Consider the following 13,303-nt stretch of genomic DNA (forward strand, 5'->3'; position numbering starts at 1 on the left):
TCTGCAATCTGACTTACATCACTTCACCATTCTTCTGGACCTCTCTTAAGTAATAAAACTTAATATTAAAATGCTTGGTTCTCCCATGAAACACTGGATTTTGAGATATAGCTATGGCAGCCTGATTATCTACAAAAATCACAGTGCTGTCAACTTCTTTCAGCTGCAAATCTACCATAATCTTCCTAAGCCACAGTGCTTGATTAGCCGCAGCCGTTGCTGCTACAAACTCAGCTTCTGCTGTTGATTGTGCCACAATCTCTTGTTTCTTGGAACACCAAGAAAAACACCCTGATCCAAAGGTAAAACAGTAACCAGAGGTGCTTTTCATATCATCAAAGGACCCTGCCCAATCACTGTCAGAAAATCCATGAAGCTTAAAATTCTGACTTTTGCTGAATTTTACGCCATAACTTTGAGTTCCTTTGAGATATCTAACCACACGTTTAGCTGCCATCATGTGTATTTTGCTGGCACAATTTAGAAATCTTGATAGGACACTTACAGGATACAAGATGTCAGGTCTTGTTGCTGTAAGATACATTAAACATCCGATCAAGCTTCTATATACCCCTTCATCAACACGTTCAGCTCCATCTTCTTTCTGTAACTTCTCTTTTTGATTCATCGGAGTATTCACACTTTTGCACTCATCCATTCTGAAACGCTTCAGAATTTCCTTCAAGTATTTCTGTTGACATATAAAAACTTCATTCTGGGCTTGTTTTACTTCCATTCCGAGAAAGTAATTCATCTCTCCAAGATCTGTCATATCAAAGACCTTCATCATCTCCTGCTTGAATTCTTGAATCTTCACAACAGAGTTACCTGTAACAAGTAAATCATCTACATAGAGAGAAATGATTACAATTTCAGAATCAGCTTTAACATACAAAGTTGATTCACTCAAACTTTTTTCAAAGCCCAAATACAGCAAATAATCATCTATTCTGCCGTACCAAGCTCGTGGAGCTTGTTTTAGCCCGTAAAGAGCTTTCTTTAACAAGCAAACCTTCTCCTCATGTCCCGGCACAGTGAAACCTTCTGGCTGTTCAACAAAAATTTCTTCCTGCAATGTACCATTCAAAAAAGCCGATTTCACGTCAAGCTGGAAAAGTTTCCAACCTTGTTGTGCCGCTAGCGCCAACAAAATTCTGATTGTGTCCAACCTTGCGACTGGAGCAAATGTTTCAGAGAAGTCTACTCTCCAAATTTGTGCATAGCCCTTCACCACTAGCCTCGCTTTATGCTTGTTCAATGAGCCATCAGGATTTAATTTTGTCCTGAATACCCATTTCACCCCAATCACCTTTCTATCTTGAGGTCTTTCGACTAGCACCCAAGTTTGATTTTTTTCAATCATAGCCAGCTCCTCCTCCATTGCTTTCACCCAATTTTTGTCGGTTTTTGCTTCCTCATAACTTGCTGGTTCAAAACAGCAACGTTGCATCTTTGATAAACATTTGAAAGTGTTCTCGTTCCTCTTACAGGAACATCATCAATTGATTCATCAGGAACAAGAGGTGCAATCTGCTCTTCAGTTGGAGAGTTCTCATTCCAGTCCCACTGTTCATGTTCAAGAAACTGAACATCTCTGCTTGTTACAACCTTCCCTGTGTGAGGTTGAAAAATCCTGTAGGCTTTAGAAACTGAACTATAGCCAACAAAAATTCCTTGTTCAGCTTTCTCATCTAGTTTGTCTCTTTTAACCTGTGGAACATGCGAAAAACAAAGAGAACCAAAAATTTTAAGATTAGTCAAATCTGGTTTGACACCATGCCAAGCTTCATACGGAGTCTTCTTTCCCACTGCTCTTGTAGGCAGCCTATTCAGCAAGAAAACAGCAGTATTTGCTGCTTCTGCCCAGAATTTTTTTTGGAAGATTCTTCTCATGTAACAAACACCGAGCCATTTCCATAATAGTTCTATTCTTCCTCTCGCTGACTCTGTTTTGTTGTGGAGAATAAGGGACCGTAAGCTGGTGCTCAATTCCAGCTTCTTCGCAAAATAAATTGAATTTCTCTGAAGTGTATTCAGTGCCATTATCTGTTCTAATGACCTGAATCCTGCAACTGCTTTGATTTTCAATCCAATTTTTAAATTTCATGAAAATCCCAGCAACCTCTGATTTAAACTTTATGAAGTATATCCAACACATTCTTGTTAAATCATCAATAAACACTATGTAATACCTGCTGCCATTCAGCGAAGGAGTTGATTGTGGGCCACATAAATCAGTATGGATTAGTTGTAACCTCTTGGTAGCTCTCCATGTAGATGTTCTGAAAGGAAATCTGATTTGCTTCCCAAGCATACACGTCTTGCAACTTGTAAAATGTTTCTCTAGATTCGGCATACCTCGAACAAGATCATTTCGCTGCATGAATAGCAAGGCTTGATGATGAAAGTGCCCCAATCGTTTATGCCAAGTATCTGAAACAGTGAGCTGACACGAAAATGCCATTTGCTCCTCCTCCAAAGGATTCAAAGAAAAACTTCTCTGCCTCATTTTGATTCTGAAAAGTTCTTGACCACTTGGATCGAAAATCAGACACATACTATCTTCAAACAAAAGTTTGAACCCTTTCTCCAGTAATTGTCCCACACTTAGCAAATTCTGGTCAATTTCAGGAACATACAAAACTTCAAAAATTATTTTTATACCTGTAGGGCTTTCAATGGCAACCGTCCCCTCTCCTTCAGCTGTGATGAATTCTCCATTCCCAATTTTGACCCTTGAGCTTGCTGATTTGTCAAGCTCTCTGAACAGCTCCTCACAATTGGTCATGTGGTTTGTACAACCACTATCAACAAGCCAATTTTTGCTTGATGTTTTTGACACAAAACATGAAGCAACAAAGAGTTGTTCTGGCTCTTGTTGAGTTACAACTTGTGCATCACCTTGCTGTTGAGACTCCTTCTCTTTGCAAATTATCTCTGCATGCCCAAGTTTGTTACATCTTCTACACCTCATGTCAGGCTTTCTCCAACACTTGTAATGAGGATGATTTTTCCTGCCACAGTGTTGACAAGGAGAATATTTTCCTCCTTTGTTCGTGTTGGAGTTTTCCCCGGCAGCTGCCTTTTCTGAACCTCCTGCTGCTCCTTTCTTTCCTTTCCACTTTTTGTTTTTGTCTCCAGAATTTTGCTGCCATTTGGCTTGCAAAGCTCCTTCAGTAGATCCTTCTTGTCGCATCATTCTCCTCTGTTCTTGTGCCTGCAGTGAACTTACTAACTCTGTCAAGCTGATTTTAGTAAGATCTTTAGTATTTTCCAATGAAGCAATGGTCGCCTCATATCTTTCAGGCAAGGATACAAGAATTTTTTGAACTATTCTGTTATCGGTAAGTTCTGCACCAAGTATCCTTACCTTATTTGCAATGCCAGACAGCCTGTCAACATACGCCTTTACTGTTTCTGATTCCTTCATATGCTGCATTTCAAACTCTCGAATCAGGTTCAGAACTTTCATTCCTTTGATTCGTTCATCTCCCTTATACTCATCCTTGAGAAAATCCCAAATAGCTTTAGCTGAGCCAAGGGACATAATCTTACTGAAAATGGTAGAAGAAACTGCAGCAAACAAGCAGTTTTTTGCTCTGGATTTTTTCTGCTTTCTCTCCTTGTGAACTTTGATCTGAGCCATGGTTGGATTGCCTGGCAAGGGAGGTACCTCGTAATCCTCCTCTACAGCTTCCCACAAATCACACGCATCCAAATATGCTTCCATTCTTACTGCCCAAACTTGATAGTCTTCTCCATCAAACACAGGTGGAGCCGCTATCGAAAAAGAACTTTCACCTTCCATTAAAGAAGTCTTACAACAGCAGAATTATTTTTTTAAAAAACACTCAGTAAAAAACTCACAAGTCTCTCACAGATCCCTTAAGATAAGAGGGCTTTGATACCACTGTTGTATTTTAGAATTGGAAAAAAAATTATAATTGAATTGCAAAGCTGGAAACTTTTATAGTTACAGCAAAAAACAGAAAAACTAAAAAAAACAGTGACCACTACTGTCACTTCGCTTAACAGACCACTACTGCCACTTCGCTTAACAGAAAAATATAAACAAAATATCTTGCTAAAAAATAGCTAAAGATTAGGACAACGTGAAGACCAAGTTTATTGTGGAAAAAAAAAAAAAAAAGGTCCTGATACATCTGCCAACACAAGCTGTGTGGTATGCAAGGAGATCCTATGGATGCAAAGCTTCTTGGTTGGTTCGCTAAATTACCTCTGCTGTTTGCTTGAAATAAAAATCTCTTCCTCCTGATTTTGTAACCGAGTTACAGCGACCATGGATGTGTGCAAGGAGGAGAGGTGTTTGATGATTGAGAATATATGTAGCGTTGTATACTTGAATAAATGATCATTATCTGTAGACTGTAGTTGTGTGCCTTTCAATGCAAGTTATAGACTTGTAGATGCAGAATGGTTTGAGAAGTCCCTTGTTAACGCCAACGAAAAAAAAAAAAATAAAAATTAAAGAAAAAAGTTCATTATCTCCTGGCAAATGATAATGCATTATATGTTCAGCTCTTCTACGGATAGAACAAACAAAAACAAGAAGAACAAGAATAGCCGCTAAGATAAATTCTACTGTCTAATTTTTTCCATCCTCATTTCTCTAATCCAATTTTACTCAAAAGTCATATATTTAAGAGAGCTTCACAATTCAGTCCTCTGACTTGTATTTTAAAAAATTCATTAAAAAGTCCTTACATTTTACCTCCGTTAACTATATAATCCTTTTTATTCAATTTCTCTATTTCTATTGTTAAATAATTATAATTTTTACCATTAGATAATTATAAAAAGATAAACTTATCATCATTAATTAATTTTCTCTTTTACATCTTCTTCCTCTTGCTCAAAAATCCCTTTAATACTTGAATTTCAAACTTAAAATTATTTATTCCTCCTTTATAATATATAGGTTTCTTTACACCCAACATTTCTTGCCCCTCTCTTTTATCTATTTCTATGAACTCAAACCCAATTTGCAAGTTCTTTTTGTGTGGAAATGTATCAATCAACTTGATCATGTTTGGGTTTTTATTTACACAATTATTCTGTATCTATCCAATACTAATACAATTAGAGAGGCTAGACTCAGAGTCGAAAATGTGCTACTGGTTGTTGTGCTTCGAAGTCTGAGCAAAGAGATGCAAATTCAGATTGTGGAGGGGTATAAGACATCTTGTATAGGTAGAAAATTATTGACGAATATGGGTATTTGAGTGAAAAAGTAAGAAAAACACTATGAAATATTGAGTTTAAAGCATGTTTTGTTTTTTTGAGTTGGAATTGCTTTCGACATCACTAGGGGTATTTTGATTCTCAAAGCAATTTGTATTAATTTCCAAATAACCATATGCTCATGTAACAATCATCCCTTTAAACAGTTCTAAATGCCCACTTCCCATTTCTAAAAGCAGATGGGCCACATTATTTGAGTTTTACAATAATGATATTGAGGTGGCAATTGTAATTCTTGATCCAAAGAAGAGAGGAGATTTTAGATAGAGGATTTGTGAGTTGGAGGAGAAAAAATTAATAAAAAGACTTAATTAATTAGTAAGGGTAATTTAGTCTTTTTCACGATACTTTAATGGCAAAAAATTAAAAAAAAAAAAATTATATGAAAAAGACTAGATAGTGGATAAAAGTAAAATATAAGAATCTTTTAATAAATTTTTTAAAATATAAAAACTGCCAAGTAAATAATAAATATTTTAATAAGTTCTTCAAAATATAAAAATAAACTCATAAATAATAACAGTGAAAATTAAATTGTAAATCTCTCTACTTTTAAAATAAAAGGTCTATTTTAATCTATTAAATTATAGCTAATTAAACCTTTAAAATTTTTTTGAATTCAATTAAACTCTTCATCTTTCAATTTCAACTTAATTAGTCCTATATATTATAATTTTAAATCAATTAAATCTAAATTAAAAAGGTGAATAATAACTCTTTTAAATATTTATCTTTAAAAATATTTTTAAAATTTTTAAAAATAAAAAATAAAAAATAAAAAAATACATCTATATTCATCTCAAGAACTCCATTATATAAAATTGAAACCCAAAAATCTATTAACTACTTATGGTAATCAAGAACTAGCAAAAACAAGAGATAAATTCAAGTGTAAAAATAAAAACCAAATCTCAATAGCAAAAACAAACCAACAATAAAATCAAGAATCAACAACAAAAATAAGATCCAAACCCAAGAGAGAGAAACACATAAACAATACTTATACTCATGCACCTTCCAATAATTTGCAGCATCACCAGTGGCTTAGCATTTTGCTCTCTAGAGCACAAGTGAGTTTGACGATAGATTATGGATACACTTTCCTATTGGATATCCACAATACTATGATTCCTCCTTTGAGGTTGAATTTTATGACCTTTGTAGGGTAGCATTATTCTGATTTTATCTGAAAGCAGAGAAATATTGCAAGTCTTGCCGATTGTTTTTAAAAGCGTGGAGAGAACAAGCAAAGGTTTTTAAGGAGAGAGTAAAATGAATCCAAAATATGAAAAAAGGAAACTAAATATCAAAACCGAATTAAATTGATCCTATTCTTTATTTTTTTTTCAGTTAAAAGAGATTTCTGCTCATCACCATTTTTTTTTTTTTTTTGGAGAGGGGAAAAAGCAAAAGGCAACCCCACAGATATGAGCAAATAAAATCTGAGACAATTCAGGAAGAGGAGCCTCGAAACTGTGCACATCGATCGCCAAATTATGACCAGCACTACTCAACATAACTTTCTTTAATGTGATTACAAAGTCAAAAGGAGTGTTCATTTAATGGAATGGTTGCAACCACGCCAGTATCCTTGGTAACATTATGCGTTGACATAGCAGGTCTAGTCTTCATCCGGTGGATCAAAATCTCTAACCTTTACATCCGCATCTTCTCCATATTGAATGCAGTTGTCTATTTGCCCCAAAACATACTGTATGCTGCACAATTAAAACCAACCAACCAACCATATGAGTTGCAAGATATCAGCCTCTATCAAAATAACCAATTAAATTCTCAATGACTTGACAGAATAGCTTTCTTAATATTCATTCCTAAACTACAATTTACAAGTGCCCCATCCAATGACGCAGTTACAACAGCTGCTTCTTTTGAAGATTTCATATCTAGATATGCTCTCTCCCGTTACTAAAGGCTCAAGGCGCATTAAAGCGCAAGGGTCTTAGAGACCAGGTGCAAGCCTCAATGAGTTAAGGCACAAAAAAATAAATAAAATAAAATAATATTAGATATAACTCTGTTTAATCAAACTTCTAAAATTACTAGTATACAACGCATTAATAAGCATAAACATGATAAAGCAAAGATTTTACTATTAATATCCTTTTTCTATAGAACTTGTTGAAAATAAAATAAACACAAACTTTGGACACTAAAAACACCTTAGATTTTTTATATTCACAAAATGGTCCAAATAATTCTACTAGCATCAGAAAAAAAAAAAAAGAAAAAAAGCAGTCTTAGATTTAAAATGATAGGTCTATTTGTTTCTTCACATGGATTAAGAAATTATAGATAATATAGTTAAGAGCAATAACTTCTATATTGTTTTTCCTAATGTAACTTCCACTTATATTGTTCCATTACCAATTTATTCTTCAAACTAATAATTTTTTTTAATACATATTAAATAGGGATAGATCAGAAAGCTAATCAACAAGTTACCATGTCAAAAAGCAAAGTGGCATTTAATTTTGGGACGGATAAAAAAGGAAAAATGTCTTATCTTTATGGGACCAAGGGAGTAGTTATTTTGGATATAAAGAGGTACAAACCATTAAGACATCCAAAAAAGAAAAAATATAGTTGCATCATATGAAAAATAATGATTCTAAGTATATACACATTTTTGTAAAATAAATAAATCAAGCACCTAAACATGTACATAAAAGAGAGAGAAATGGAGGGACTACCTGCTCTCCTTCCTTAGGTCAAGCGGAACAAAATTCACCATGCTATACTCATCCACCTGACCATTAAAAACTAACCATTATAATAATAATAATAATCAAATAAACATTAGTAAGATAATAAAAATATATACTCAACTTTCTCCTAGAGGTAGAAAATAATTTGACACATGCATGAATAAACTTAAAACTCCAAGTAGATGCACAAAATGAAGCGACGTCCAAGTTATGAAAAAATTATTCTTTCCTTCTCCCTCCAAAAACCTCTTTAAAAAAAATTCCATCACGAAGGAACTAAGATCATGCAACCAAGAGGATGTAATAATGAAACATGAAAAGTGCATTGCGGAACCAATGCTTAATTACTTACCAGTTCAATCAAAGCTTTATTTAGCTTTAAAAACTGTGGGGCCATGCGTTGATTCAGTTCCGACAACAAGGCACGAGGCTCCGGATTCAAGTAACTGAACGTTAAAATAGAATAGAAAATACACCAGCATATTAAAAAACAAATAAAATAGAAAAACATGCATATACAGTAGGAAAGAGGAATAGAGGATTAAGGAGCCCACTCTTCAATATCCTTTTTGTTGGTTACGAGGTCCATTTTGGAGAGGATATTAACATGAGGCAATTCAAGTTGTACCATTGCAGAAAGGGATGCCATGCATCCACTGATAAACTTGGTCACATCCGTGATGAACTAAAACAAATGAAATTAGGCATTGTGAGAGAGTGATCAATGAAAAGGTAGTGAGTGACAAAGTTAAAAACAATAGAAGCACGCAACAAACCTGTGAATCAATCAAGCAAACAGCACAGACATTGAAATTTTTACTCTTCAAATGCTCCACAAAGTTCCGAAGCACCGGCACATGTGAAAAAAGTTCTATCTGGCCTATAAAGCATATGAAGGACATAAGAATTAGCACCTTTTTAATTGAAGAAAAAACAAGTATTAAACAAATTACAAGCTAACGAATGTCTTACATAGCACAAACAAAATGATTATGGATTTTTAGATTCAATTCTCATGGTTTGCCATAAACTAATGCCATCAAAGGAAATTCCTCATCTCAATTCTATGAATTTTATATTTTGTACAGTCTCTGAAAGAAATTAGACAATAAAAAAATATTTAAGCATTATAATGGTAGACACTTTTTTGGGGGGATAATCTATAAAGATTAATTATAATGAAGTGAAAAAAGGTGCATTCGAAATTAGTGCTTCATTCAAAAAATTTCAGATTGAATTCAAAGAGGATTCCATATATATCGATCGTTTTCTTGTCATTATGGTTGAAAATTCGAGGACGAATCTTTTCAAGGAACGAGAGAATAATACGGATTTAATATGGGAAGCTCCAAATCATGATAGATCAAGTTACTATCGCTTAATTCAAGACTTCCAAAATAAGAATTATATTTGAAAAGTATGGGAGAATAAGGAAACAAGCCACACACTCTCTTCAACACATGTGGACGCTCAATACAATTTAAGATCCCGTAATGCATGTATGGCCAAATTGCACTTAAACCAATTTTGTTATTTTGGTATTTTAGTATTTTGTAGAATTTGTTTTAAATTAATTTGGCCTATATTAGAAGCTAAATTCGTGCTGCCCATTTAGAAAATAGATTTCTCAAAGACAATTTAGAAAATAATCTTTAATGTAATCTAAGTTTGCCTAGATACCCTTCTTTCTACCTATATTGTAATTACACCTTCATACACTAGAATTAGGGATTGGAGGCTATAAAAACACCTTTCAAGTAGCAGCCACAATTAGCCAATGAATAAAAGATGATATTATGAACAATATTTGATTCTTCTCTATTATTTAGCAACTTATAGGTTTAACCTTGTGGCGTTCTAGTATGGATCTCCTCCATACTTAGTTAACTTATCAAGAATTTCTTATGGCGTTCTCGAAACTGGAATCCCTTGATTATCTATGTTTCTAATCACATTGGTTGGTTAGAGGTATGGTAGCCTCATTATCTATGTTTCTAATTACATTTGTTGGTTAGGGGTGTAATTGAGCAACTTTCTCTAAGATATATTTGCTTTATTCTTTATCAAATTGTGTAAAGGAGTTTTTAATCACATGTTGATCCTGGGTTCCGCATCATCGTTCGTAAGAAGGAAACAGGTCCACAAAGCATCATCTATCTGACATGTTCATTAGAAAGTATAGAACTCTCCTAGTAACAATAAAACATAGCTCTCTAAGCATACATTTGCTCTTCCTCATCATTTATTCTTGACACATACATTTGCTCTTCAAACATAGTTGCATACATAGTCCTATATAAAATGCATAACAAAGAAGCGTATGGACTCACCTGGGCAGTCAAAAACTAGATAGTCATCATCCCTGTAATTTTCCAGCTCTTCTGCAAACCAGCCATCCAGATTGTATTCAAGCTCTCTATCATTAAGATTAAGGCCACTCAAATGACACCAAATTCAAAAGACTGAAAAGAAAAGCCCAGTCTTCAAAACATTTAAGTGCAAAGATATCACAACATAGACAGAGACAACAAACAAAGGAAAATAAAACAGTGATATCTCACCATGCACCAAGCAATTCATTTAAACTTTTTTACATCGAGAAAAATTCTACAATGATATTTGATAACATCAACCAAGTAAAAGAAAACTTTTAATTAGCAGGAAAATGAAAAAGACTCCAGCCGCTGATGACACAAGGAAAAAAGGATACTCCATGCAATAAATCAGAGCTCCATTGGGACCGAGACCCAGTTCCTCCATAACATCATCCAAGGAAATGAGTTCCTTGATATCTGCAAAGAAACATGAATTAGACCTCAAAAACTAAGCAAATAAATAAACAATCAAAATCACAAAAATATCAAGCAAGTAATATATGGAATCTACTCACCCATAGCCACAGGATAGTCAAAATTTTCTGCCGCTGGATCGAGGTTCACAATGTTTATTGACCGCCCAACTGTTTCACAGTGTTGGTACAAACTAGAGCAATATGTGGACTGCAGAGTGTGTGTTAATAATATGAGGTTAAAAACAGATGATAAAAAATATTATATTCAAGTAAATCACCTTCCCACTGCCTGCAGGGCCAATTACAAGTTGTGCATAGCCCATTGTAGTTTCTTTAAAATGCTAGCTGCGCTAATAAGAAGGTACAGAGAGAGCTGAAGCCCCGAAAATAGAAAATTATTGCAATGGTAACATAAGCAGTACACCAAACACCAATGACAAACAAGAATTTCAGGAAATGACATATAGCCATTGACAGCGCTGAGGAAGACCCAACATTTCAAGAATCTGATATATCATTAATAACAAATAAAAAAAAAATTCATTTCCAAATTCCAACAAACACTCTTACGATGGCATTACTCTCAAATAATTTTACCGATGCAATCGTTTGGATTGTAACTCTAATTCAGACACCACACTTTGAAGATATGATACCAGCAATTAAAAAAAAACAATTAATTTATAGACAACTAAAAATAAATTGTCATCGATCAAAGAACACGAAAGGTAAAATAGCGATTGTAATCAATTCCATGCTTGAGCTAGAGGTTACCTCCGAAGAAGAAGAATTTCAAGATGGAGTGCTAAAGCAAGAAGCTGTTGGGAGCTTGAGTTGAACCAAAAGCGACTTGCGCCAGACAAGTCTTTTCTTGTTAGGGCTTAAAATGGGTCCCCTTTTCTCGTGCTTTTTGGCATGCAAGGTAAAAAAAATAATAATAATTACTAAACCTTAATATGGAAAATTTTATTTTTCAAATGAGAGTGAATTTAGAAATAAGTGCGATAAAGTAAATGCATTAAAATATTAAAAAAAGTAAAAAAAAAATGTCGTGCTTTACAAAAGTGATATAATAATAATAAAAATTAATATTGAGCATTTGGTCGATTCGTTTTAAAACCGAACTGAATCGAAATAACCGAAAACCGAATTGTAGAATTTTACACAAAACGAGTCGAATCGAATAAGAGGAATAACCGAATCGAATCGAACCGATTTGGTTTGGTTTGGTTCGGTCGGTCCGATCGGTTGAATCGATTTTTAAACCTTTCATTATTTTTTTATGATTTTTGTTTATGATTTACTCTTGTTTGAGCACAACAATTTACCATTGGTTTATGATTTTTGTTAAGAGAGGAAGCCAATAAGAGAACCTTCATGGTATATGACTGTTTGCTTTGATACCAGATTGATGAAGAATCACAACAAATACTAGAACAATGCTCAATCTGATTTGACTCTCAATAATCCAAAATATCTAATGACAAACAGCACCTACTGTAACAATAAAGTCAAATACCAAAAATAAACTAAATACTTTAAATACCCAAAATAACCAAATAAACTACTATAAATTTCTTCCTAAGATTCAGAAGCCTAAAACTATTTAACAAACAGTGTAGAAGGCGCTAAAACATAATGCTTCAATTCCGCTCTTGCCTCCATTAGTATTTCCTTTTACACAAAGATAACACACTTTAGAATATAACACAGTTAGCACAAAAAGTAAGTTCCAAGTCAGCTCTTAGTTACAGTTTATGCTATAAGTCCACCCAAGTACTGTAAAAAATAAATAAGAAAGCTATTGATCATTGATCAGTAAATGAGCCAAGTTCACAGTTCACTTACTTTCCATGGGCAGTTTCTCCAGAAAACATGACCGCATCAGAAGAATTTGAAAGGAATTAAGGAGATTTTTAGTAACAAGTATAAAGTCTCTTTTCTTAGCTGTGTTAGATTTTGTCTTAGCATGCCGTCTATATTGTTTGTAGTGTTAGGACATTTAACAAGATACCTCAAACAAGAAAGTTACACAACCAACACTTTTCTCATTAGTGGCTCAATACTCTTTATAAAAAAAAAAATTTACTTACCTTCTACAGTTGCTGAAGAGGACTGAGGACTGAGGAAGACAGAGGACTGAGGACCGAGGAAGACAGAGGACTGAGGACCGAGGAAGACAGAGGACTGAGGACTGAGGACAACCAAGTTGCTGACGGTGCGGAGAGCTAATGAACTGGAGAGCGACGGCCCACGATTGCGTGGAGAGCGACGGCCGACGCCGACGATTGCGTGAAGAGAGAGACTAGAGAGCGACAGTGAGGTGAGGAGGAGTCCGCGTTGCTAAGTCGCGCATCCGCAACGTAGTCTAAGAGCGACGACCCGAGTTAGCCGCAATGGTTAATCAGTCGATGTCGGTGGACCCGCTGGAAGTGGTGTAGCTCAGTGCTCAGAGAAGACGCACAGGCATTGTGTGTGACGCGAGGGTGAGGCGGCGTTGAATTGAGATTAGCGTGAACTCTAC

The 13,303-nt window shown here is 34.7% G+C and overlaps 2 protein-coding genes across 7 annotated transcripts in view; one reads left to right on the plus strand and one right to left on the minus strand.

Moving 5' to 3' along the window:
• Window positions 1–13,303, plus strand: part of LOC110628120 — a 63,568-nt gene that overhangs the window by 12,632 nt on the left and 37,633 nt on the right. The window lies entirely within an intron of this gene.
• LOC122721314 (GPN-loop GTPase 3-like) lies at window positions 6,567–13,297 on the minus strand. 6 transcript variants are annotated; one of them, XM_043948523.1, is made up of 11 exons: window positions 12,873–13,297; window positions 11,554–11,685; window positions 11,058–11,124; window positions 10,879–10,987; window positions 10,699–10,780; window positions 10,319–10,404; window positions 8,765–8,868; window positions 8,543–8,673; window positions 8,341–8,434; window positions 7,974–8,029; window positions 6,567–6,980 (listed from the first exon to the last, which is right to left on the minus strand). In XM_043948523.1, the coding sequence occupies exons 3-11, from the start codon at window positions 11,100–11,102 to the stop codon at window positions 6,884–6,886; spliced, it is 804 nt and encodes a 267-aa protein (XP_043804458.1). In that variant the 5' UTR covers window positions 11,103–11,124; window positions 11,554–11,685; window positions 12,873–13,297; the 3' UTR covers window positions 6,567–6,883. The 6 variants fall into 6 exon arrangements, with proteins under 6 accessions (XP_043804458.1, XP_043804457.1, XP_043804461.1 ...); XM_043948522.1 differs by having other exon boundaries at window positions 11,058–11,152; XM_043948526.1 differs by having other exon boundaries at window positions 7,974–8,043; window positions 11,058–11,152.

This window comes from Manihot esculenta, chromosome 12 (genome assembly GCF_001659605.2).
Source record: "Manihot esculenta cultivar AM560-2 chromosome 12, M.esculenta_v8, whole genome shotgun sequence".
Classification (NCBI taxonomy): Eukaryota; Viridiplantae; Streptophyta; class Magnoliopsida; order Malpighiales; family Euphorbiaceae; genus Manihot; species Manihot esculenta.